At 41.4% G+C, this 27585-nt stretch overlaps 1 protein-coding gene across 1 annotated transcript in view; it reads right to left on the reverse strand.

Moving 5' to 3' along the window:
• The window catches only part of LOC135717574 (uncharacterized), a 1030279-nt gene that overhangs the window by 47989 nt on the left and 954705 nt on the right, over positions 1 to 27585 (reverse strand). Inside the window, exons 7-9 of the mRNA XM_065239713.1 lie at positions 18987 to 19103; positions 18773 to 18904; positions 18435 to 18694 (exon numbers count right to left, since the gene is read on the reverse strand). Coding sequence (XP_065095785.1) covers positions 18435 to 18694; positions 18773 to 18904; positions 18987 to 19103 — 509 coding nt within the window. The remainder of the gene's footprint in view (positions 1 to 18434; positions 18695 to 18772; positions 18905 to 18986; positions 19104 to 27585) is intronic.

Here is a 27585-nt window from a genome sequence, read left to right on the forward strand (position 1 = left end):
TAACGAACGGTTCTGTTGCAGCGTTGATTAATACATCAAAGTAATTAAAGTTTCACGTAATGCAAGCAGTATAAAAAATCAAGACTTGCACTGCTTGCGGTTTAAGTTGGTTGCCTGCACAGGAAAAAAATAGTTCCCATATTCGTGAACCACAGCCGTGAACCATAGTTCACGGTGTATATTTGAGAAAATTTTGTTCTGGATAGCTGGCCGTGATTTTTAGTTCACGGTCCGTTCCCGTTTTCGGGAACGGATTTTTTTCCGAGTGGCTTTTGCAAACAATTTTTGCTAATGATCTGACCGAATAAACGTAAGCAGTAATGCGGTACTTTGCTTACTTCCAAATAACTACCAGCATCCAACGCCAGAATGAACTAGGACCGCAACTGTCGTCAGTTTTTGTTTATTGAAGGAAATAGAAGCCACGGGTCTTCTAGTATTGTCCGTTTACAATTTAATGAGAAGAATTTTTTTTTTTAAATTCATTAGTCAATTTTACGAAATGACAGGAAGCCAGAGGAAAACTGATGATACTGATGTTACATCTCATAGCGCATCCCAGAAAAAAATAACAATACAATTACCGTGAAATTAAATACAATTACATCACAATCTATTGCCAACAATCTATCTTATTGTACGTATATTGTACAAATTTTTTTAAATAGATTTCTAATAGGTCCCATATAGTACGAATTTTCAACAATAGAACAACAATACAATTAATGGTAAATGGCTCATCTTTGTTTATTGTTTATTGTTGCCATACATCAACAGGCTGGCTGTAGCCCAAATGATGTTAATAATACTAATCATAATAATAATAATAGTAAAATTACATGTCAAATAATCACAGAAAGAAAAACAAAGCAACATGGTCAGAATGTAAAAAAACATAAATGGAAATACACTAATTTTCTCTGTCAGTCACTGCGGCCGGCGAAAACAGATGAGAATCTCCGACGAAGCGCATCACGTGTGAGGTGAAAGTCGAATACAGATGCGACTCTGTTGAACACACGCTGTAGTCCGCAAATCGCACCATATGCCTCGTAGTTCGTGCGACGCAGTGGCAGTCTCTGCATGAGGTTGTTACGGAGTGGTCGGGGTTGCACGTTTAGGTCAATTTGCCTTAGGATAGCCTCACAATCTATTCGTCCCTGTAGAGTGTCGGCGATAATCAAAGCTTTGTTGGTGTCCCTTCTAATCCGGAGAGGTTCAAGGTTTATCAGTTGGCAGCGACTCTCGTAGCTGGGCAGCCGAAGCGGATCTCTCCAGGGCAGTCTACGAAGCGCAAAACGAAGAAAGCGACGTTGAACAGATTCAATTCTCTCGGCACCATTGTTGTAATTCCGATTCGAAACCGCAGAACAATACTCAAGCGTCGATCGTACGAGGGAGCAGTAAAGAGATTTTAAGCAGTAGACATCGGTGAAATTCTTAGCTATCCTGAAGATGAATCCTAAAGTCCTAGACGACTTATTGATGACATAAGAAATGTGTTGCCTGAATGTTAGCTGTGAATCCAACACCACACCCAGGTCTTTCACCTGATTCACGCGTTCGAGTGTCGTTCCAAGCAGGTCATAGCTGAATACAATCGGTTGCTTTTTTCGTGAGAACGTTATGGCAGAGCACTTTGCTGGGTTCACTACCATTCGATTTAAAGTACACCAACTGGCGAAGACATTAAGCTGATGTTGAAGATTGTGGCAGTCAGCGATCGAGCAAATTCGTAAAAATATTTTGAGGTCGTCTGCATATGCTAATCAAGGTCCTTCGATAACCAGGTTCACGTCGTTGAAGTAGAGTAGAAAAATCAACGGTCCCAGATGGCTTCCCTGCGGTATACCTGATGTGGCAAAGAAGCTAGCTGATTTGCAATCTCCTATAGCAACCATAAGTTGGCGACCAGTAAGATACGAACGGAACCAACTCAAGAGATTACCGCTCACCCCAAGCCTGTCGAGTTTAGCAATCGCAATGTCATGATTCAACTTATCGAATGCCGCGGATAGATCGGTATATATAACGTCCGTCTGTACCCGTTCAGTCATACTATCGGTAATGTAGGATGTGAGGCATAGCAGATTGGTGGTTGTAGAAAGACCGCCAGTAAACCAGTGTTGATCAGCACTCAGATACTGCTTGCTGTGAGAGAGCAACGGTTCCATAATAACAAGCTCGAATAGTTTCGAAACAGCACTCAGCGATGTAATTCCACGATAGTTATCCACGGCTCGTTTGCTTCCCTTTTTGTGGACAGGAAACATGTGTGCACATTTCCAGAAGGATGGAAATATACCACTGGAAAGAGACATCCAGACATGTTTCTTCAAAAACACGGACGGAACTCCATCGGGTCCAGGGTTGAAGGACGATTTAAGCTGCGTTGCAGCGTTAGAAATCATCTCAACGTTGACATCAATTGCACTCAGCGTTTGACCATTTAGTGGGATGTTCCTGGCTGCGAGGGAAACATGGTCGTCACTTAGTCTCTCATCAGTGAACACACTGGCAAAATTGACAGAAAAAAGGCGACAAATATCATGCGGAGTGGAAGCGACTTCACTGTTCAATTCCATTGACGATGGAGGGCCAGATTCTCTGCGTTGCTCGTTCACGTAGTTCCAGAAGGATTTTGGGTGTAGTTTAAGGTTACGCTGAATACCTCGTTGAAATCGCAGAAAGCATCGACGACTGGCTCGCTGATACTCGTGATTAAGCCTCACGTAGTGATGTTTCAGAGGAAGCGTGCGATACTTCGTAAATCTTCTCAATGCTGCTCTCTTGGTCGACTTCAACCTTCAATCGTCTGCCAGGGAGGGTGAGAGTCTTTGCGTTGAATTCTTTTCGGGACGTGTCTGTCAATGACATATGCCAAGACATGAGAAAAAGTTTGCGCAGCGGCCTCAACGTCGTCATGATCGAGAATGTTCTCCCAGTCCATGTTTGACAACACATCTACAATGCTTCGATGGTCGGCCTTTCGAAAGTCATTAGAAACCGCAGCAGGAAGACTATCGAAATCACGAACGAGATTGTCCTCAACAGTGACAATCAGAGAAGGGTGGTGCGGAACAAGCTTAACTAGTGGACAAGGTGCTGTGGAAATGAACGGAGCATTGTCCTGAGTGCTCACGAAGCAGAGGTCCAAACTACGGTTGTTCTCGTTGACTACGTAGTTAATTTGAGAAAGCGTTGCTACGCTATAGTTATCGAGAAGGCCGATAGCTCCTGCATGAAATACAGAACGTTCTGGATCTGGATAGAGGAAGCCGCTATGGGATGGTCTCCACGAAACGCCTGCTAGGTTAAAGTCCCCAAAAATGAATAGCTCATCAATTGGAGTCGCTCTTTCCATTACTGTGAAGACTGATTGACAGTGAGTCTCGATGAGTTCAAGATCACGAACTCGATCTGGTGGCATGTACAATGCGCACAAAAATAATGTGCGATCGCCCAGTTTAATGGCTGTCCAAACCTGTTCCACACTGTTCCACGATTCATTTTCGATTGCTCTCGCCACCAATCCGGAACGGACAGCCACAAGAACGCCACCACCAGTAGATTTTCGGCTGTTGTTTGGATTCCGATCGCAACGAAAAACCTCATAATCGGATCCGAACACCTGGCTGGAAAGCGTTCGCGAATCGAGCCACGTCTCGCATAGGACAATCACATCATAGCAACGATCCGATACAGCAAGCCGGTAGTCGTCAACATCAGAATTCATTCCGCCATGTCCTGCTTGCGGCTTACAATCGAACGTCTGTTCTCCCTGGAAATCACGGAAGCATCAGGCAGCGAATGAACATTAACAATACCATGCGGATACTCGCCATAGTGACTGTGTTGGAAGACCCCCTCTCCACATCCGACTACAGGTCCGGAACGACTATGGTGAGCGGCGGCAGCAAATGGCTGGACTGAGACGGAGGGATCAGGGGCTTCCACGAGGCTTTCTACGGCGCGTTCCGGGCTCCGAGGTACGAGAGTTGATTCGGCGGCATTCAAGGTGCTGAAATTTGGATCGGCATCAGACATCGTATTTGCGCCATTTATTATGTACTCGCCTGTTCTAGCAAGTTGGAAGACCCCCAATCCACATCTAAAGTCAGGGCCAGGACGACTATGATGAACGCTGACAGGAATTAGCACGACTGAGTTAGAGGTACCGGGGGCTTCCATAAAGCTTTCCACGATGCGTCCCGGTTGCAAAGCAGATTGGTTCATCCAGAGTTCAGAAGACATCGAGCTTACTACGTCGTTTTCAGAAGGTGAGGTTGGATCGGATGGTTGCGTTAAGTATTCGCTGCTGGAAGCGGAAGGTGGCTCAGAAAAAGAAGGTTTTGGAACGTATCGATACTTGCCTGTAAGTACAGGTTGGAAGACCTCGTCACCGATTCCAAAACCAGGGCCAGGACGACTTCTGATGATTAGATCTACAAACAGCTCGACTGGTTCGGAGGGATCAGAGGCTTCCGAAGCGCTGTGTTGTTGCGTCCCAGATCCGCCCAACAGCACGTTAGTAATTGAAAAGGAAGTATCCTGGAACTGGTGTCACTGTGCTGGACCAATACGGGTGATTTTGGTCACCTTCTTTGACCGGGAATCATCGAACTCACGGAACTGAATGCCCTCCGGCCACGAATCGCAGGAAAGGGCAACATCCCGTTTGTTTTGATTGACGCCGACTTTGAAGGAAACGTAGTTTAACGTTGACGGATCTTTTCCTCTGGGAACCAACTTGGCAACCCGAGTTTTCTCGTCTGTTTCCAGACACAAAAACTTAGAGACAAGAGATGAAATTTCATCGTTCGTAGTAGTGGGATGAAACGCCGATAAGTACACCCACACCAGATCATCGTTCAGGTCCACGGTTCTGACCGAGTCGATAGGTGCTTTCTTACCACACAGTATGGGCTTGTCTTCAGTGCTAGATGAAGTACGGCGACGTTTCGGGGTGCCACGACCGGAATCAAAGCGGTCATTTTTAGGCCAACGTGGAGTTGAGCCGACTGGAATCTTCGATTCCACTTTGGCTGCAAGAGCAATAACAGCCGAGTTCAATTTCTCGATGTCCTCTTTCATCGAATCAACCGCGTTTGGAGCCACAGAGGTCTGATTGACGTCACGGCTCACGATATTACGGAAGTGGCCGTTTGAAAAAAGCGCCGCACAGTGATCGCACATCCAAAAGACATTCTTCTCGTACAATCCAAGTTGATCGAGAAGTTCGAGATCAACTTTGGCACAAATCACTTGAAATGAGTCACCACAAAAACCGCGACAAACAATACGTTCGGAGTCCGAAATGGTTTTTTGGCACTTCTTGCAAGCCATGATCACAAAAAATGCGACGCAAACTTTATACACGCAACAAAGACTACCACGTAACGAAAAACTATAGCAAATTTCCGATGCGCGAAACGAGGCAATCAGACGTAGAAACACTATTCAATACACAAAAGTACGGTAGCAGAGTGTAATGCAACAAGAGATACTGACAATTTGGTACGCTAAGTACGGTAGCAGTAGTGCAGCGACAGATACAAAACAAAAAATGTAAATAAAATGAAGATTGACACCACTGTTCCACGGGACGACACTTTTAGCGTTAGCGTTAGCGTTAGCGTTGTTATGATATACTTCGTAGATTGGATACTAGCGACACTCACGTATCTTCTGAAATTCTCAGTTAGACTACTTTCAGGAATAATGCTGAGGAGTAAACATTGGTTCCAATCTAAACAAGAGTAACAGAAGCATGACTGTCGCTATTCCCGGCCACGCCCATCTTTACCATAACTAGGGATAAGGAAGGAAATGTTGATGTAGTACTTACTTAACGAGAGGCCACCGACTTAGCGACACCCTCATAAGTGCTACGGAGTTGGAGGGTTGGGTAGGGTATTCGGTTAGGATTCACCTCAAGTTGGCGATGCAACCAAAAGTATGTATTGTTTATTTGTTGTTTATTTAATCTCTCGATAGCCGGCTATCGAAAGAACATATTAATTTTGTTTAGTGATAATGAATTTTAAGAGTCATGACGGAGAGCTTGGGATTAAACCCATAATTTTCTGCTCAGTAAGCAAAAACGATCCCTCCAGGGTCATCGAGCATCTCAGAACCATAACGCTTCGCGACAATACAGGACTACGTTTTCGCTTGATATGCAAATAGTTTCCAAGGTTAATGTTTAATATCAAATATACACATGATGGTGGCGATTTATTGTGCTGTTGAAGAGCTTGGTTTTAAATCTATGATTTTCTGCTCAGTAAGCAAAATCGATCCCTCCAGGGTCATCGAGCATCTCATAATCCACAGCGCTTCGCGTCAAAGTACGAATATATGGATGAACTATCTATTATTGAATAACTATTATTTACGATAATTACATGAATAAATAAAATATAAACTACAAACAAAACGTGACTGTTAAAATCTCAAAAAGATATTCTCACAAATATATTTCACGCCACCAGGAATCTCAAAACCAGTAGACGTTATAATGATACTCTGCACATGTTAGACACAAGAAAAGGCCAAAAACAAGCGTCCGAAACACAAAACCCTTCAAATCCACTTGCAGTCACAATCAACGATTCTACGAATCGCGAGCGCTCACGAATCATAAAACCGCTGACTGCGACACTCTGAAAGCGAAATTGACAGGCTCTATGCATCAAACACCCGCCCTCCAATCTCCACCCGCATCCAACAGCACAAATCTCCATTACAACATCTAACGAATTCAAAACTCCGAAAATCACCCATCTATAGCAAGTGAGTGGAAGCAACCCTGCATGCAACCATTCTTAATGATACACTTGTTCTGCCTATCTTTCTATTAGGCCTGTGGACATGCGTTAGCTTCGAAACTTCTAACCAAACTGGGTAAATTTTCAGATCACAAAAAAAAAAAAACTTAAAAAAAAACTTTCAAAGGTAATTACAAGTAAGATAAATATTGATTATTTTACGCGAAAACGAGCAAGTAATATTAAATCTCTTGTATCATATGCTAATGCAAATTGACTGTAACAAAAATAATATGCTTAAATAAAATAAAATATTAATAAAATTAAATGCAAAATTTACTAGAAGATCATTATTTTATTGGTGATAAGTTTCTAATAAGCCCTCCCAGTTCCTCTGTATACAGAACAAATCTGACACTATAATCAGAATTGCTCAGTCTGCATGAAGCAGCCGATTTCATCAAGGAAGTTCTATTAACAACTAAGAATTAATCGTTTGAGGCATACTGAAGCATTAAGAAGGTGATATGTGTCACTATAGGAAATCATCAACGTTGCAATGATCAGTGAACGGGCACCATATGGTACATTTTCTCACCATGAACCTATCATTTCCAGCCTATCTGAACTATTTAATAAATGGAAGCCATAACATGGGTTACGCTCCCCCTAAGCGGGCCCTCCGCATCCTGTCTCTGTCTTTATCTCAAATACCAAATGCCAATGGTATGAATGTATCTTATATCTGAAAAATCCAAACCTGTTCTAATCCACCTGAAATGACTAACGAATGGAAGACTTTGACTACGCAGCCATGCAATAGTCTCATTCCGTGCCTTATGGCAACTTGATGATTCTATTGCGCTCATCTTTTGGCACCACCCAGGGGAGACTTGGTCCTGTACCCAATGCTTAACTTATCTCCATTCCACTCAGCTACTCGCAATTTCTTGTGATATAGTGGGCGGAATATTATTATATGAGACAATTCAATGCAGACGTCTTTCCAAATTTGGCAGATCGACAGGTAATCGGTGAGTTACCACGATAGTTGCTATTCAACAACTCGCAACGTCCCATCGTCAACGCCTGCTATGAGAATTTCCCATTGCAGACGCCAACGAAATGATGTCATCGAGCTATCGATCAACTACCCTGGTTATCGCCTGGTACCTTATAGCACGATGCTAGGAGGCGAACCGGAAGAATCGATGAGCTACCTCCCCCTGTTCCACGGGACGACACTTTTAATCTACAATTTCTCAACTTATCCACAAAGCTACACGAAATCCTACACTTCACAGAGGTACACCAAACGAACTCGCACTCTATAACACAAAACACTACTAAAACAGTTCAAATTTACACGGGTAAAACGACGATTTGTCACCAGCGGGTTTACGTTTTCAACTATTTCAGTGAAGCTCTATAAACATGAATTTTGTTCGGGAAAAAGTGATTTTTCCTATGGTTAAGATGCATAACAACCCCCTTGTTCTATTGTAGATTTACCCATTTACCATAGATTATATAGTGAAAACAATACATTCTTTGATTATTTTATCGTTTTAGAAAATATGATTTATTGTAAATGCAATCAATTCTATTGTATGGTTACAATACATTTCATTGTGCCTCTATGGTTCTTTTTTATACGGGATAGCCTACTTAGGAATGGAACAATATCATTTGGGTCTTTTTCGGATTTGAATTACCGGATTTAAAAACGGTTTTCACATAGTGCATATTATCTATCTATGTATGCAAAAATAAAATTTCTGTCTGTCTGTCTGAACGCTGTAGAAAATTACCCATTGTGTATTTTCTCTTGGAAATTTGGGTAAAAGTAGTTAAGAGTGTTTTGTTTACACTGTATTTTTATCGTTGTCAGTTTTTCCAAAGTTGGAAAGTCACTTCCTTTATGCAATTTGATGTGGCACACCCCTTAGACTCGGATCTACTGAACCGATCGGTGTGAAAATTTGTATGCATGGGTTTTTGGGGCCGGGAAAGGTTCTTAGTAAAGGGGGGCTCCCATGCAAATGAAACAAAAAAAAATATAGCATACTTTTTTGAATCGGCGTATAAACTCAACCTACTATCGAATCCTGAGCAAGGCCGGGTACACATATATAAGACAGAGTTACGTAAGACCGCGCATAACTCAAGAACGGATCGTTTCTTTGCACGGGTGCGTTTTTTTTTGTAACCAGCGGTGTGTAAGTGTGCTTGTGATTTTCATTGCCTACCGGGAGGCCGGTTCACCGTGTTCGGATGTTACGCTTTCGGCGTGTAGTTCTATCGAGAGTCTCGTCACCGTGTGCGAGTTTGAACACGGTCCAGTTGGTAAATTAGCTGGGGAAAGTGCTGATGATGTGTCCGCCGTGAGTTTTGGTTATTATTCGGTGGCCGACGTTGCCGTGAATCAGTGAGTTTGCGGCTTGCAAAAGTGCTCGTCTGCTGGTCTTGGAGATTGTGAACAAGCTGAAGGATGCCTCGTTGGATACACCCAAGACTGGACGGGCGGTAGCTGGTGGCCGTGAACGGTTCCTGGGGAAAGCACTAGACGCAAACCTCCTCCCAGATGACCATGGCAATGCAAGAAAATTTGTTTTCGTTGAAGGAAGTATTACAACAAAGGTAATTGCTATTAGATATTTTTGCAAACAGCACAGATAGCAGACATGAAGCTCAAGTGGAGATACCGGGCAACGGTGTTATATCCTAGACAAATGGTAAGTTACAAATTCGCTGTTGTCGTCGTCGTAGGCACCGTCGTATTCGCCGTCGTAGTCGTCGTAGGCAGTACCGTTAGTATGATTAAAATTAACCATCATTCGCTGAAACTATATGAATTATCACGTATTTCTGTTGTTCGTTAAATACCAAATGAAATTCGAGAACGTAATTTCATTTGAATAGCTTGTTTAACCAGGGCTTAAACAATCGTCACGACGGTCTTAGCTTGATATGATTGCCTGAACCATGCGTTAAGAGCAGATCGAAACATTGAACGTCGAGTGAAAGTGGAACTTAATGAAGGCCTAAGTACTCTTTCGTAGCTTTTAGTTTTAGTTGTTTATCGTGTATTTGGTAAAACACTTTTCGCTGTCGTTGGTGCCGGGTTTGAATAGTTAAAACAACTAGAGTAACGGTATAATGTAATATGAGGGGCTCGGTGGCCTTAGAGCAAACGTTTTTGCTTACTGAGCAGAACATTCCTGATGTTCCAGTTCTGAGTGCGCCATTTGATTGTACGTTAAAAATCCTTTAAAATGAGTGCCCAATCCTGTCTGTAGCATAATTTGGTCCAGAGATATGTTCAAAAGAAAAATGGTGTTTCTTGAAGATCGGAAAAAAGTGGGGGCAGTCTCCAGGACCGGGGGTGAGTCGATGGGTACAAAACGTTGGATTTTTGATTGTTGGCCTAAAATAAGTCGTTCCACCAAGTTTGGTTCCAATCGGAGAGGGTCGATGCAATTCTTCAGTTTTTGGCGGTCACTTGAGATGGAATGACCCATACGTGATGTAGTGTGCGTACGATAAACGTCAGCAATCTCTATGTTCGCAACGACCGCTTTTGATTCTTATGTCACTATCTGAAAGCTGTGAAAAAATGCTATCAGATACACACAACAGATTAGGTGAGCATTGACATTAACACTATGAAACAACTATTTTTCAATAACGAGGTGCACAATTTTCCACCCATGACGCGCCATCAAAATCATAGCGAAAACCAGAAATGCATTTTGTTCACTAATGTTTCGTTGCCTTTTGTTCATTGCCATATTCGTACAATGCACGCGTTTTCAATTTTGAATATACGATAGATTCGTACTTTTTTTTTCTATAAACACGAACATTTCGTTTTAGCGGCGCTGGTGGTGTTAAGTGTTAGGCGCAGTCTTAAGCGTGATTACATCTCACCCCAGCAGGCCTGGGTTCAATCCCAGATAGCGCCGCCGGGATTTTCTGAGGCATAATATATCTGATCACGCCTTCCTTCGGAAGTAATGCCGTTTGTCCCGAGGGGGGCGACACATCTAAATCTCAAGTTAAGATGCTGAACAAATCTCACACTAGCGAATCAATCTTCGAAAAATCTTCTTTCATTTGTCGCATCTACTTGCATCGAGCATCATCTTTTTGCAGGAAATCTTCAGAATCGTCATCAATCTTCTTTCTATCAACTCAGCGTGCGCACAGCTAGCCACAGCAAAACACAATCTTTTCTGCATCGTAGATAGAGTCGTCCCCCTCGGTTTGTCCCCCGTTCATGAGTTGATGGGTCGATAGGTAGGGTCCAGGTGGGGGAAAAAAACATTTCGTTTTTATTTTAGGAAACATTCGTTCCAATGTGACATAAATTAGTAGCGAGTGACAGTTTTAACGAAATTAGTTACGTAAAGTGTACGAATCTCTTTCGTTGCAGATAACAACGAATGGATCCGTAGAACTAACGAGCTTTTTTGTTCGAAAATTGTAGATTGGATTATTTAAAAATTGACACGAGAATTGTCCGCTAACGACATCCGTACCCGGCTCCTGAATCCAATCGCCCTTCCAGCGGACGGGACTCTTCAGATTTGTCCAAGAAACCCACAGCCAAACCAGCGGCTTCATCTGCAGTAACCAGCGCGGACAATTAACAGCCAATTCGCTAAATTAAAGATGCTGTGGTGATATTGTCGGTTGCCACTTCATTGGAGCGATTATGAGTGTCACTTGAGTAACTTGTCACTCGAGTAACTTGTCACTTGGTGACGAGTCGCGTAACTGGAGCGTTTATGAGCGTCACATTTCCATCACTTTTTGTCACTCAGTAACGAGTAACGTCACATGGTGACTGACAAGTGAATGCAGTGTTTTTAGTAACTTGAATGACGAGTCGCGTCAATGGTAATGTTTTGTAAGAATATTTTAAAAATTGCTCAAAAGTGCAAATATTTCTTACGTAATTCACTTCGATTTCATCAAAATATTTTACTGTAAGGTATTTTGTTGGAGAAATTGAAAAAAAAAAAACAATCAACGGACAATTGCGCTTTTTTAACTCTCATTTGGGCCGTAGGTGATAGATGAAAATTATCAAAATGAATAAAAAAAAACTAGGTAAACAAAATTTTCCTTTTGAGAGGGTTTTAACGAAAAATTTGATTTTGGGGACCAGGGTATCAAAAATATTGCAAACCGACAAAATGACTAGCGATCAACGAGCCAAAACAAGCAACGGTAAGCAATAATTACATCTCAAATTTCGCTCTCAATTCCTTACACTTTGGAAGATGTACTAATCTTGATTTCAATAACTCTTCTTCTGATTTTTAATTTTTAATCCTTTGTTCCAGCTTTTTTTTTTTAGAAAAAAACAAGTAGCTGTTGAACTCGCTTCAGAAAGTAGATTTCGTAAATTGCGTCAATGCCTGTGTTATAATCAAGTAGAAAATAATAAATATAAAGTAAAAGTAAATATTTAGCAGTACAGAAGCTTGATTTTCTGAAAGTAAAAATGACGATTTTTGTAATCTTAGAAACCAGCGAAATGTTACAAGGGATGCATCACATTCACTGGAATTATCGACTGAAATGTAAGCTGAGCCTCAATATGTTGTGGTGATTGTAATATTCCAGGTTTGTGCAGTATTCCATAATTTTTTTTCGAATCTGGATTCGAAACGTCATTTAATGAAGTTTATTGAAATTTACGAGGAAATCAACAATTTGGTTCTTTATGAATGTTTAGGTTATTGCATACCCGTTGTATGCATTGAAAATAGGGTTGCTACCACTCATTTCATATACAAATTTGTTTTTCTGAGCTATGAAATCATTGGATATTATAATGATAATTAGTACTTGTAAGTTAAGTTATCGCGCGAAACGTCGATGAATACGCTTTGGAACACGGCGCGAAGGATGCGTAACCGGTCTTCAAACAACGAGAGCGAGGAGTACTCGGATCGGTGGATTCTCAAGTTCGCGCGAAAAGTATGTCCTGATTCCGTGCCGGCACAGATGATTCCTCGCGAAACGACGAATTCGGTAGACGAGATCAGCCAGCCTTTTTCAATGCTGGAGCTCTCACTCGCGCTCCTTTCGTGTGGCAATTCGGCTCCGGGGGCTGATAGGATCAAGTTCGACTTGTTGAAGAACCTCCCAGACGTTGCTAAGAGGCGCATGTTGAACTTGTTTTGTCAGTTCCTGGAGTTCAATATTGTTCCAGATGATTGGAGGCGAGTGAGAGTTATAGCCATTAAAAAGCCTGGAAAACCCGCGTCAGATCATAACTCGTATCGTCCCATCGCGATCTTATCGTGCATTCGAAAATTGTTGGAGAAAATGATCCTTTTTCGCTTGGACAAATGGGTTGAGACGAACCACCTACTCTCAGATACTCAATTTGGTTTCCGTAGGGGCAAGGGAACGAACGACTGTCTCGCGTTGCTTTCCACAGAAATTCAGTTGGCTTTTGCTAAAAAAGAGCAAATGGCTTCTGTGTTCTTGGATATCAAGGGGGCTTTTGATTCAGTATCGGTTGAAGTCCTTTCAGACAAACTCCACGCTTGTGGCCTTTCCCCATTAATTAATAACTTTTTGTACAATTTGCTGTCAGAGAAACATATGAGCTTTTCTCATGGAAACTCTACAGCTTCACGATTTAGCTACATGGGTCTCCCCCAGGGCTCATGTTTAAGCTCCCTTCTGTATAATTTCTACGTCAGAGAAATGCAGACAGAGTGACAACTGCACGTTGAGACAACTTGCAGATGACGGAGTAGTGTCTATGACAGGGCCCAGAGAGGCCGACCTGCAAGGACCCTTACAGGATACCTTGGACAATTTGTCTACTTGGGCTATTCAGCTAGGTATCGAATTCTCCACGGAGAAAACTGAGTTGTTCGTTTTTTCTAGGAAGCATAGCCCAGCACAACCAAAGCTTCAACTTTTGGGTAAGCCGATCACTCATTCCATGTCTTTCAAATATCTTGGGGTCTGGTTCGATTCAAAATGCACCTGGAGATCCCACATTGAGTATCTGAGACGAAAATGCCAACAAAGGATCAATTTTCTCCGAACAATTATCGGAACGTGGTGGGGAGATCATCCGCAAGATCTTCTAACGTTGTACCGGACAACGATTTTATCGGTTTTAGAGTACGGTAGTTTTTGCTTCCAATCGGCGGCTAAAACTCACATCATCAAACTGGAACGTATCCAGTATCGTTGTCTTCGTATCGCGTTAGGATGCATGCACTCGAATCATACGATGAGTCTCGAAGTGTTGGCGGGCATGTTACCACTATCAGATCAGTTTTCGGAATTGTCCCTCAGGCTCCTCACCCGTTGTGAAGTTATGAACCCACTGGTAATCGAAAACTTTGAGAAGCTTCTTAAGCTAAACCCTCAAACTCGTTTTATGTCATTGTACTACGTGTACATAACTCAGGATGTCAGCCCTTCACAGCATAATCCCCATCGTGTATGCTTCTCCGACTTCGGCAATTCAGTTAGTTTTGATTTATCTATGACGCGGGAGATTCGCGGAATCCCAGAGCATCATCGTTCCATGTTTGCTCCGTCAATTTTCGCTGCAAAGTTTGACCAAGTTGATTCCGCAAGATCGTTCTTCACAGATGGATCACTAACAGAGGCGTCCGCTGGTTTTGGTATTTATAACGAATTTCATAGCGTCTCCCGAATGCTTCATGCTCCTTGTTCCGTATATGTTGCTGAACTGGCGGCAATACACTATACGCTAGAAACGATCGCCTCACTTGCACCAGATCACTATTTTATTTTTACGGATAGTCTCAGTTCTGTCGAGGCTATTCGCTCCATGAGGCCGGTAAAGCACTCCTCGTATTTTCTCATGAAAATACGAGAGCTTCTGAGTGCTTTATCTTTAAGATCTTTTGTCATCACCTTTGCATGGGTCCCATCTCATTGCTCGATTCCGGGCAATGAGAAGGCGAACTCACTTGCTAAGGTGGGCGCTATGCAAGGCGATATTTACGATCGACAAATCGCCTACAATGAATTTTTCTTCATTTATCGTCAACAGTCGCTCGCCAGCTGGTAAAATACATGGAGTGAGGGGAGTTTGGGACGATGGCTATTCTCGATCATCCCTAAGGTGTCGAAGAGTCCTTGGTTCAAGGGGTTGGATGTGGGTCGAGACTTCATTCGTCTGATGTCTCGCCTCATGTCCAATCACTATTCGTTAAACGCTCACTTGTTTCGTGTTGGGCTGGGAGACAGCAATCTCTGTGAATGTGGACAAGGTTACCAAGACGCCGATCACATCCTTTGGTCTTGTGCTGAACATCGTGGAGCCAGATCTGAGCTGTGCGATTCCCTTCGGGCTCGAGGTAGACAACCTAATGTTCCAGTTCGGGATATTTTGGCTAGACGTGATCTGGAGTTTATGAAACTCATATATGTTTACTTTAAGAATACTAACCATAGATTGTAAGTTTGATTAACCTTGTGTTTAGTTTGTGTATTGTGCGTGTAGTTTTTTTTAATGTTTGTTTTCAAGATGAATAGAAATAAGTTCATGTTCTAGGATTAATTAAATATTTGTATAATAAATCATATTTCCAACCTCCTTCTCCTTTTCCCCATCCAAAAAATTGTAAATCTCCACTAACCTCGAGACGACCGCGAGTAATCGGTTCAATTCCTTTAACTCTAGATTTAAGACATTAATCATGTTTAATTCAAATGATAACTCGGCTCTGTAAAGTTTATTCGATTGAGCCTGTACAAATAAATTAATATAAAAAAAAGTTTTCACCGTGAAGTGACATCCGTAATAAGTCCTAGGTTTTATTCTGAAGATTTAGGAATGACCAACAATTTAAGTCACGTTTTTCAGATATATTTTTCCTCGGTGCCAGATTGCTCAGAAATTATTCCAAAGACCTTCAGGATATCAAAGATCTCAAGGAAGTGTTCAGTTTATTTTTTCAAGACTTCAGGATGACCAGGTATTATTCCAAAAACCTAGAACTGTCCAACAATTCAAGTAACGTTTTTCACATATATCTTTCCTGGCATCAGGTAGCTCAGAAATTATTTCGAGGATCTTCAGCATATCAATGATCCTAAGGAAATCCTCTGAATATTTTTCCAAGACTTCTGGATGATCAGTAATTCAAATCACGTCTACCAAATTTTCTTTGATGACACCAGGTTGCTCAAAAATAATTCCAAATACCTTCAGGATTCAGGAGAGCCTCTGGATATTTTTCAAGATGTCAGGATGATCAGGAATTATTCTGAAAATCTAGAACTACTCAAATCCCGTCTCAGATATTTCTGCGTCTTTTGAGCTAAGAGAAACCCCAAAGCAAGTTTCCTAAACTTCCGAGGGGGTCAATGAGCTTCCTTAAAACTTTTCCCTTTGAAACAACTCAACAAGAAACGGTTATGTGCTTATTAACTAATTAATTAAATTATTAGTCGACGAAGAGAATCGATCAATGTTACCTAGGACCTAATGCAATGTTCAGCTTGATATAGGTTCCTGTTTCGGTACGATGAAAAAAAAAACGCTGCTAGAGTCCTTTTTGATTGGGTCGTATGTAACATTTTTGTAAATTAGAGAAACGAGGTGTTTTGTTATAGTCAACAAAAAATTGTTTCTATTTTCGATGAGATAGATAATTCTTTCAAAATTCCCATTAACTAACATCTCAGGAAAGCTGCTATCGACTTAGCAAGGTATTGATAGCGTTTCTGTTAAAAATACAAATAATTTTTAACCAATCAATATTATACGACCTTTCGCATGTCATAATGACATCGTATTATAATGAGTAATATCTTACGGAAAGCATAGTTATCATTTTACAGATCACCAACAGCCGTTTTATATTAAGGATTTTCAAAATTTGCACTTTTATTAGGATAAAACAACAGGTCGTATGTACAGTTTATACGCTTCTGTCAAATTTGTTCCATACTACGATTGGCACTCCCATAGAAGTTAGGTGTAGTATGTAACATTGAGCTGTGCCTTGATCAGTTGGCACATACGAAAAATACTTTTTTGATGAGGAAATGAAACAGAAACAAGGTAGAGGGTTAAATTTTTCCTTTAGGAAGAGTAAGCAGAGTAGTGTCTGGTAGCATTAAAATGTCAATTTGTTTACATATCAAGACCAACAATTGAAAAGGCCTCAACTCCATTTAGTAAACAAACGTTATAAGGCCATTTTCTCGCGAACCGAAACCTACATTCGCAAAGCGAACACACAATCGGGTAGAGGAGAATTTCCCCTACCTGTTCATTTTGTTGGTTTACGTTGGCGGACTTTGGTTCGCGAGAAAATGGCCTTACAATGTTTGTTTACCAAATGGAGTTGAGGCCATTTCAATTGTTGGTCTTGATTTGTTACATACGACCTATTCAAAATGCACTTAAGAACTATCAGTTCATTGACAGCTCTTCCGCGAATGCACTCACACATAGAGACTCTCTACAATACGAGAGAGAATGAATGCGTGCTTTCATAGTTTAATCCTCTCTTGGTGCTTACCGAATCGAGGATAAGGATTTAATCCAGATTTCCCAAAATCCAGATTAATTCGCGTATAATCCTCGATGGAGCTTACCGCTATTAATGGACTAGTGAACGGATAGATTTGAGTTCACTCACTCGAGAAAAAGGGACTCAAGCTGCGGGTAATGTTTACTAATCATGAATGAACAGTAAATGTTCATTATTCATTATTCATGAACATTTAGTGTTCATGATTAGTAAACATTGCCCGCAGATTGTGTCACTTTTTTCATTCCTCTTTACCCAACTATTAAGTTCTGCAGCGTGAGGTCACGAATTAACTCAGTGTTAATCAGCTGAACCTTTTTGACAGTTCAGTGGTACTGTTTACAAGCACTTAGTCGTTTTTTTTCGAAAAAAAATATTCTAAAATTTCCGAATTTTAACTTGAAAATTGTCGTTGAAAGGATGTTGCTCGTGGACATTGCAGAAGTGTGGTTTACATCTCACTTTAGTCTGAAAAATTATCGAGAAAATCCAGCCAAGAAAAAATCGACTAAGTCCACGTAAACAGTACCACTGAACTTTCATTAGATTGAGGTTAACCCCGACGGTGCAAAACCTAATTGTGTTTCTCCTCTCGTCATGACCAACGTAGTCATCTCAGAGAGAAAGCAGTATAAGAATTGCATTATAACACACCATCGACTGGAAATGCGAAGACATACTTCAATTTTCCGCGTACATCGCACGGGCTAGGCAAAGAGTGTGCTTTTGACTTGCACTGTCGCATTAATGGCCCTTCGCTCATTTTCAACTTCTATTCAATTTTCATATGCCGTACTCTAACGGATCTATCTACCTACTCTCTTCTAAGACCATTCTCTAGCTAATAAATAATCACACTAAAGCTTCATGTTAGATAGCATTTCCAACCAACTGTGAAAATTTAACTTGTTCCGATATTCGTGACTTGAGGTTGACAAATTTCCGACCGGTTTTATTTTTTGCGTGTGCAAAATGAAAAAAGGTCCTACTCAGAAAACGAGCAATTCATCCACAGGCGTCTTCTTGCCCTGCCTGGATGGAAAAGAAAAACCCGAAAAAGATAAACCCATCCCGCCCGATCAATAAACAAATCAATCATACTCACTCAACAGTTTTCACAGTCAATTTGGCGGGCGAAATGTTGTTCGCGAGCGCGTGCTGATGCATGTGAAGGGCAGCCAGCCGGAGGGCCACTTCCGGTTGCAGTTCCGGCGCGAACCGTTCCTGCGTGACGTCGTTGCAGCACTGCAGAAACAGATAGTCCAGCGCGTTGAGATCCTTCTGGGCCAGGCCTGCTGCCGACACCGGCACGAAGGTCACCCGAAACAGGCAGCGCAACTTGTGGGCACCGGGCCGGGCCGCAATCTGTGGATCGTAAATTTTCCGGGATGGCAACAGGTCAGAGCAGCTGAAAAAGTTTATTCCCACGTGTAGCGATCTCACCTTGGCAACGGTTTCCTGCGGGTCCAGCAGGGTCAGCTTGTTCCGCTTCAAACTTTTGACGTGCTCCAGCACCAGACTGAAATGCTCGCCAGCGGTTAGGCATAGTTTATCACGTAGCGACGTAACGACATCCTGCGGAGGAAGTAAAATTGATTTGCTTCGTGTGGTTCGAGTGTCATCCAGCTATATGAGCGATGGATAAATGGAAACTTACCTGAACAGTTGTGGTCGAGTCGTACTTGAAGGATTTGGTTTGACCATTTTCCAGGAAAACTTTGAGCACGTTCGCCATTGGAGGAACGCAAAGGTCTCCCAGGGAGAATGCTGATGGCTGTAAATGCAGGAGAGAGAGAGACAGAGATTTATGAAACGCTTAGATGTTTGATCGGCTTTTGTTGAGAGTCGGATTCCGAGTAGGGGGATTTTGCAATCCAAAGAACGGAGAAGTTTTGTCGATTTGTAGACAGACTTTGCAATCTGCAACTTAAATACGAAAATTATTTCCATGTTGCACACGTGATAGATGCGGCAGGATCTTAGTCAAACAATAAAATGCTTCGAAGTGACATAATCTAAATGGAAAATCAAAACACCCAACCAACGTGTAAGGAGACGACAAAGTTCAACACTAAACTGGCAAACTCCCAAAACCGATCAGATTGATTGCAGCTGAAAGTGAAACGAAGCGTGAAAACTTTGTCCCAGTTTATTTTTATTTTTTTTGCCACCATTCACCATGGTTCATCGATCGGTATTCAGACGACGGACTGGGGGTCCGGATCTCCGTGTAAAAAGTTTCCTTTCATCTCATCGCACGGGCTCTCGCATGGCAAAAGAAAATATTGTTCCTGTGTGGGAATGAACTCAGAATATTCAATAAACCGGTAAGTGTCCCACTTCCTCGGATTTTCCCCACCGTGTTGAGGAGTGCGTGATACGAAGAAATCAAGCCGAACAATGCAACAGGTCCTAAGTAACATTTATCTATTAACTTTATCGACTTTGTCTTTCGATGATATCTTGGGTATAGAACCGTTTCATGTCATGTTTGTTTTATTAGAAACTAGGGGAACTGTTGGCTTCGGTAATAGCTAAACCTATTATCGTCAGGGGGGTAAACAACGGCCTTGAGAACTCAATTTTGGTATGTGGATACATTGTATTTGAGAGCATCTATTGGCCAAATTTTAGTGCTCTAGGACTTTGTTTACCACCTGACGATAATAGGTTAACGTATTGCCGAAGCCAACATTTCCTCTAGATAATAGCGTCTGTGAGCTAAAAATAGCTGGTAGTGTCTTAGCATAGCCGTGAGGATGCAAAGAGAAAATTGACGAAGAGAACCTGTCAATTTTATTTAGGACCTAAAGAATTGTTCAGCTTGAAATGTTTTCCGTCGGTTTCTTTTTTCTTTTTCGTTCGAGGAAGGTATGCGCAGCAGAGCCAATTCAGGCGGTGCTTTCAGTTCGAAGTGGGGAGGGTGAAAATTTGATCTTGTAATAGATAAGTGTCATGTCAGGCGTATGTACATAGCCATTTCTCAGTACTCAGCTGGAATCTGCGTGGTAGAATGGCATATTTTGTGTGTTTTGTAATGCATGTTTGTCGTGGACGTACAACAATTGCATTGAAGGAAATTTAAATTCGTGGTAACTGGGCAAACAGAACTGTTTGCATGCATGAATTACGAATCAATGTGGTCCTAATTTATTGTTCTTAAATTGATGGAAACGTGTGACCATTCATCATAGGGAAGCAACATTAAAAATTTTGTTTCCGGAACCGTTTGATTTTTCTAAAAATAGGGGTGTTGGTCAATTTCCTCGCAAGAACAGTCTATCAACGTCAATTCTTGATATTTTCAAACAAAACGAAGTATGTTACGAGATGTAGTTTGAGAAAAATATATTTAATTTTTTTGTATAATTTATCAAAACCCGTTTTTGGCGGGGTCAGACTAAATTTTGTTGCAATCAATTTCTAGTCAATTTCAACATCATACGGGTCATTCCGTGTTAAGTGACCGAGAAAAAAAAATACAAAAGTAAAATTGACCTCTTCCAATTTGGGCCAAATTTAGAGGAGATGTTTATTTTGGTTGAACTTTCATGAATACAAATTTTTGTGCCGATCGAAGCACCCCTCGGTCCACGGGCGCATTTTATATTTTTCGTGATTTTCAAGAAAGCACATCTTTCTTAGTGCTTTTATTAATAAATTAGGCAAGGAATCTAAATCAGGGTTCCTTCCATTCATTTCGGCAAAAAAAAGTTTTATTTAATTATGGAATAATAAGATATTATGATAATAATTGGTTTGCGTAAGCAACAAGACAAGATTGTAAAGTTTGTGTTTGACACATAAAACTTGCAAATTTAACTTTGACAGAGTCACAATGAGTGGTTTTCTGATCGCCTTTTCGCGAAGAGTGAAGAGCGAAGAGTGGGTGAGATAAATGACAAAATCGCTTATTTATTTATTTATTTATTTATTTACTTGTCTAGTTAAAGAACTAATCCTATTTTTAAACATGGTTTTCGAAATATTAAAATCATAATCTTCACGCGATTCGTTAAAACGACGGCAGCAAACATCCAGTGGATTGTTTTGACCGTAGACTGTACGGTGCTGAGGAATACGGAGAAGGTCATTTTGTCGCGTCTGCCTAGCCGGTGCATTGAACTGGATTTTCCCTAGAAGTTCAGCACAATCTACATTGTTGTCCAGAATGTCGAATATGAACAGCCGTTGCAGAAGAATCCTTCTATCAGCCAATGTTGAAAGACGAATTAAAGCACAGCGATCCTCGTACGGCGGAAGAACAACCGGATCGTTCCATGGTAGCAGTCGTAGAGCGTAGCGGACAAAGTCACGTTGAATCTTTTCAATGCGAAAGCAAAGCGTGACGTGATACGGTGCCCATACTAGAACGCCATATTCCAGTATGCTACGCACTAGCGAACAATACAATGTATGCTTGATGAACCCTAGTATCGCATATGCATTGGCGGTGGTTGTTGCAATGTGCTCGGTGAATTTCAGCTTACTGTCCAGTATTAATCCAAGATCCTTGATTGATGACACACGGTTGACACTTGAAGCGTTCATCTTATAATCGAAAATGGCAGTTGTCCTAGATCAGTTGAACGAGATGATGTTACATTTACGAATATTCACTTCCATTCCGTTTAGTGAGCACCATTCAAGAAGCGAGTCGATATCCATCTGAAGAGCGCAACAATCGACCATGGAGGCTATCAGGCGGAAGAATTTCAGGTCATCAGCGAACATGTACTTCGGTGATCTGATGAGTCCGCACAGATCGTTAACAAACAGCACGAAAAGTAATGGTCTCAAATGACTTCCTTGGGGAACCCCGGAAGTAATTGAGAACGTTTCAGATGAGGTTCCACCGAGGCGTACAAAAGCCCAACGCTCAGACAAGTACGATTCAATCCATTGAGTAAGCCACTGAGTGTCGAATGCTTTAGAAAAGTCGACATAAACTGCATCGTCCTGTTGTCGCTTTTCAAGGCTGTCCACAAGAGAAGAAACGTAGCACATCAGGTTGGTTGTTGTTGACCGCTTCCTGACAAATCCATGCTGACTTTCTGATATCACATGTTCAACGTTACGATACAAAAAATCATGGACAAGACTCTCCAAGACTTTAGGAAAGCAACTCAAACTCGAAATTGCACGATAATTTTCGACGTCATTAACATTACCACTTTTATGAATGGGAGTGATGGCTGCAGTTTTCCATTTGTTGGGAAATATGCCCTCCGAAAGAGATCTGTTGAAGAGTGTACTCACAGGTCACGTTCAAGTCGTAGTGCGGCAAATTGCTCAAGTACGATTCAGTCAAAGGTGGTCGGTTATTACTTTGCACACTTCGAAAGAACGCCGAGAACAGATTTGCAGATTCTGATGGAGATTCAGCTGCCTCACCTTGGTAACGCAGATGTCGAGGCATTCCGTTGGATCGCTTACGGGTCTTCACATATTGCCAGAATTGTTGGGGGTCCTGTTTCAAACTTGCTTCAGTACGATGAATGTAGCACCGAAAGCATTGTGCATGCAAAGAGTTATATTCGCTCTCTAAGTCACGCAGCTCAGCCTTATTCTGTTCATTCCTAGACCGAAAGTAACGCTGCCTTGCCCTGCGTAGACGATTTCGCAGCCGTAGCAGTTCATTGTTCCACCATGGTTGTTTCTTCCTGTGGGTGTCGATCCGTTGTTTTAGAGGCACAACTTCACTGATGATTCCATAAAGCTTGTCGTAGAATATCGATACCGCTTCGTCGACACTGCAACCAATTAGAAGATTCACCCATCCGACATCCGAAATCATTGAGCTCAAAACTGCAAAATCACATCGCTTGAAGTCAAAATCTAACGGATCAGTTGCTCGGGAAATTTCACATTCGCTTGTAGTTTCAATCACAAGCACCAATGGTTTATGATGTTCATCAACACGCAGTAGCGGTGACGGGGGCTCCACAAGCTCGAGTACATTGATATCAGTAGAGAAAACCAAATCTAGTATCCTTCCATTCGCATTACCATAATGATTCAACTGATGCAGACCATTAGCGATGAATGATTCAACCACAGTGAACTCCTGCTCAGAAGATGTATTTGTAGGTAGCAAACATCGCAATTCATCATCATGGTCCCAATTCAAGAAGGGTAGATTTTAGTCACCAACAACAACAACCAAACCACGATCACCCGCTTGAGCCATCAGTCTTGGAACACATGAACAGTGCTGTTCATACAATGCATTGTCGCTGTTGTTGGGAGGGAGATAAATAAAACAGACGAAGAGTTCAAATGTAGGCAGCTTGATCCGAACGATTATAATTATTTGCTCCAGACACTCGGTACCAGCAATCGAAACAGCGGCACTGTTCAATGCATTACGTACGCCGACCAAAACACCACCACATCGTCGAAATTGGCTTGTTGTGGCGTTGCGATCACAGCGATAGATTGTATAGTTGTGCGATAATTCAGAATTTGAAATATCAACACCGAGCCAGGTTTCGGTGAAAGCTATCACATCGTAGGCAGATTGGGATAGTGCTAGCACGAGATGGGAAATGACAGGTGGGCAGAAACTCACGGTCTCCCAGTGTTGGTGAGTTCTTTGCCGTTAATGTTCACGAAAAGTTCACTATTTTGCCATACAGAAATTCAAAACAAAAATTTTATCTGCGGATTTGGACAGTTTTTGACCTGTTTCATACGACCGGAAGGTATATGCTGGTCACAAATGCCGTGCCAAACTGAGATCCTACGCAATTAATCAATCTTTGATGTGAATTTCGCTAATAAACACGAGGAGCATTTCTTATAGCAAAACTTGCCATAACAAAATGGGCGGTTCATTTTAGTAAACAAACTAACACTTCTTCCGACTGTGTCACCTCTCTTACTCGCCTAGGTGCTAGCAGTATTTGGTTTGTTTTGGTGCGTAACCCACGTACATTCTGGTAGTACAGCGTGGACGTACAATGTATATTGTTAGTGAATTGCTGCTGTCTATCAGTGGAGTCTGGATGTAAAGGAGTGGTTGTGTTTCGGGACTGTGTTGTTGTGATTATTGCCATATCAGTTGAACAGCTGATCATCTGTGAGGCTGCACCGATATCTAGGGCGCCCAGTGAACTACTGTGTTGTGGGTCCGAAGCGAAACATAGGCCGATCCGACGATGATTGCTTGGAATCGAATGGACGAAATACTATTCCTTGTTGCCACGTCGATTCAAAGAGGGCTTGTTCCTGCAGCTGCAAACCAATTCCGACTTTGAAGGAAACAAAAGTAAGTTCGTTAAGATTTTTGCCTTTGGGAACTAACTTAGTTACTTCAATGTCATCATCAGTGTCGAGATTATCCTTGACGAGCTTTTCGATTTGATTTGCTGATGCTGAAGGGTTGAAACCGGACAAGTACAGCCAAAACTTCTTTTGCTTTTTAGCTGTTGCAAGTGGGATGGTAACCCCGGGTTCTATTTGTTTTGTCCTAGTAGACTCTGTTTGTTGTCGTGTGTCGCTGCCAGAAGTTATCGGTGTTGGCTGGGTTTGTTTGTTACGCGTTGCTGATTGTTCGAGAATTGTGTTGATTTTGGTAGTGTTTTGAGCGATCTCGTTCCTAATATTATCATAATATCTTATTATTCCATAATTTAATAAAACATTTTTTTTGCCGAAATGAATGGAAGGAACCCTGATCTAAATATGAATTTACTGTGTTTGTGTAGTGTTGCCAAATATTTCATATTTGCGTTTGAAAACCTAAAACGGATTTTTCTCCTTCAGAATGAGTATATTTAGATTTCCATTCTGGCAGCACCATCGTGTTTCCCATCCTTTTTTACATAAGAATCACTTATGCGTATTTCCTGAGATATAAAATTTTGAAGCAAAGAACAACAAAAGGTATGAGAAACACTATTCTTTTCAATTTTATTTTCGACTGCTCTTCTAAGTAAAAGATCTAATTTTTCTCGCCAACTGTTTCGTAGCAAGAAAACATAAAAGCAAGAATCAATTGTTTGCCATCTAAAAACAATAATGGAATGTTTTGTGCATGACGTCGGTCTCTGTTCCTAAATTTAGTGCCAATCACCGACGGACATCGATTGCCAGCCAATGCACACTGGGCCAGGAATGCAATCTAGCGGAGCAAAATTAATAACTCCGAAACGCTTAGGCAGAGTTGCTCATCATAATAAGGACCATCTATTAACATAAACAAATAGTACAAGACTTAAAATTTCCAAAGCCTACTGATTCCTAGTTATATGGAGTTAAGGAAAAAAAGGTTGAAAATATGTTTTTTTCTTGCTGTTTCGGTTTTTTGCTTACAAACATATAATGTTATATTTTAATCTTATGCAAATACATTATATAAATAACTTTTGTGAAGAAACATACTGGTTTAAGCTTCAAATTTTAAAGATATTGTTGGAAAAAAACGAAAATAACAGCAATTTTTTAACTTTATTATCTCTCAATGCGCAAAAAATCGCAACCTAAAATTTTCAGCAAAAAATAAGCAATACTAAATAAACAATATAGGGGAATTTACGTATTCTCGTCAATCTAAGCAGCGTCCGCACTTCTATTAGCATTTTCACAGCGTCACGCACATATATGACGTGTCTGTTTGTTTCAATTCATCTGCTGCTTGCTTCTCTATCCATTCCAATCGACAGAATTCTTCAAAACTGTTTGAAAGCGTTTTTACAACGCTCTAAACTTCTTAGGTGAGTGTGACTATTGTCGGCAGCACCTTTTTCTTCGGCAACCTTCCCATTATTTTTTTTTTTGTAATTACTTTATTTGTACAGGCTCAATCGAATAAACTTTACAGAGCCGAGTTATCCTTTGCGTTATACATTGTTACTGTCTTATATTTAAAGTTAAAGGAACTGGACCGAGTACTCGCGGTCGTCTCGAGGTTAGTGGAGATTTACAATTTTTTGGATGGGAAAAGGGAAGAAGGAGGTTTTAAATGTGGTTTACGATATAACTATTTAATTAATCCTAAAGCATGAAATTATTTCTATTCATCTTGAAAACAAACATTGAAAAAAAAAAAAACCCCCCCAGACGTACAAAACACAAACTAAACACAAGGTTAATCAAACTTACAATCTAAGGTTAATATCCTTAAAGTAAACATATATGAGTTTCATAAACTCCAGATCGCGTCCAGCCAAAATATCCCGAACTGGAACATTAGGTTGTCTACCTCGAGCCCGAAGGGAATCATAAAAATGTGATCTGACTCCACGATACTCCACACAAGACCAAAGGATGTGATCAGCGTCCTGGTAACCTTGTCCACATTCACAGAGATTGCTGTCTCCCAACCCCACACGGAACAAGTGAGCGTTTAGACAATAGTGATTGGACATGAGACGAGACATCACGCGTATGAAGTCTCGACTCAAGTCCAACCCTTTGAACCATGCAAACTTCGACACCTTAGGGATAATTGAATGTAGCCATCGTCCCAAGCTCCCTTCACTCCATTGATGCTGCCAGCTAACGAGCGACTGCTGACGATAAATAGAAAAAAATTCACTATAGGCGATCTGTCGATCATAAATGTCGCCTTCCATAGCGCCCACCTTCGCAAGTGAATCCGCCTTCTCATTGCCCAAAATTGAGCAATGCGAAGGGACCCACGCGAAGGTGATGATGAAAGAGCGCACGGATAAAGCACTAAGCAGTTCTCGTATTTTCAAGAGAAAATACGAGAAGTGCTTTACCGGCCTAATGGAACGGATAGCCTCGACAGAACTGAGACTATCCGTAAAAATAAAGTAGTGGTGTGGAAGAAGTGAAGCAATAGTTTCCAAAGTGTAGTGAATTGCTGCCAGTTCAGCCACATACACAGAACAAGGAGCTTCAAGTTTTCGAGAGGCGCTATGAAATTCATTAAATACACCAAAACCAGCGGACTCCTCTATTAGAGATCCATCTGTGAAAAACGTTCTTGCAGAATCAACATGACCAAACTTTGCAGAGTATAATGACGGAGCAATCATAGGACGATGATGCTCTGGAATTCCGCGGATTTCCTGCGTCATAGATAAATCAAAATTCACTGAATTGCCGAAATCGGAGAAGACTTCACGGTTGGGAATATTTCTTGAAGGGCTGACATCCTGTGTTAAATAAAGGTAGTACAAAGTCATAAAACATGTTTGAGGATTTAGCTCCAGAAGCTTCTCAAAGTTTTCGATCACCAGTGGGTTCATTACTTCGCAACGGGTGAGGAGCCTCAGAGATAACTC

Source organism: Ochlerotatus camptorhynchus, unplaced genomic scaffold, assembly GCF_037179485.1.
Source record: "Ochlerotatus camptorhynchus isolate MF236.1 unplaced genomic scaffold, CSIRO-AGI_Acam_v1.1 ptg000006l, whole genome shotgun sequence".
Lineage (NCBI taxonomy): Eukaryota > Metazoa > Arthropoda > Insecta > Diptera > Culicidae > Ochlerotatus > Ochlerotatus camptorhynchus.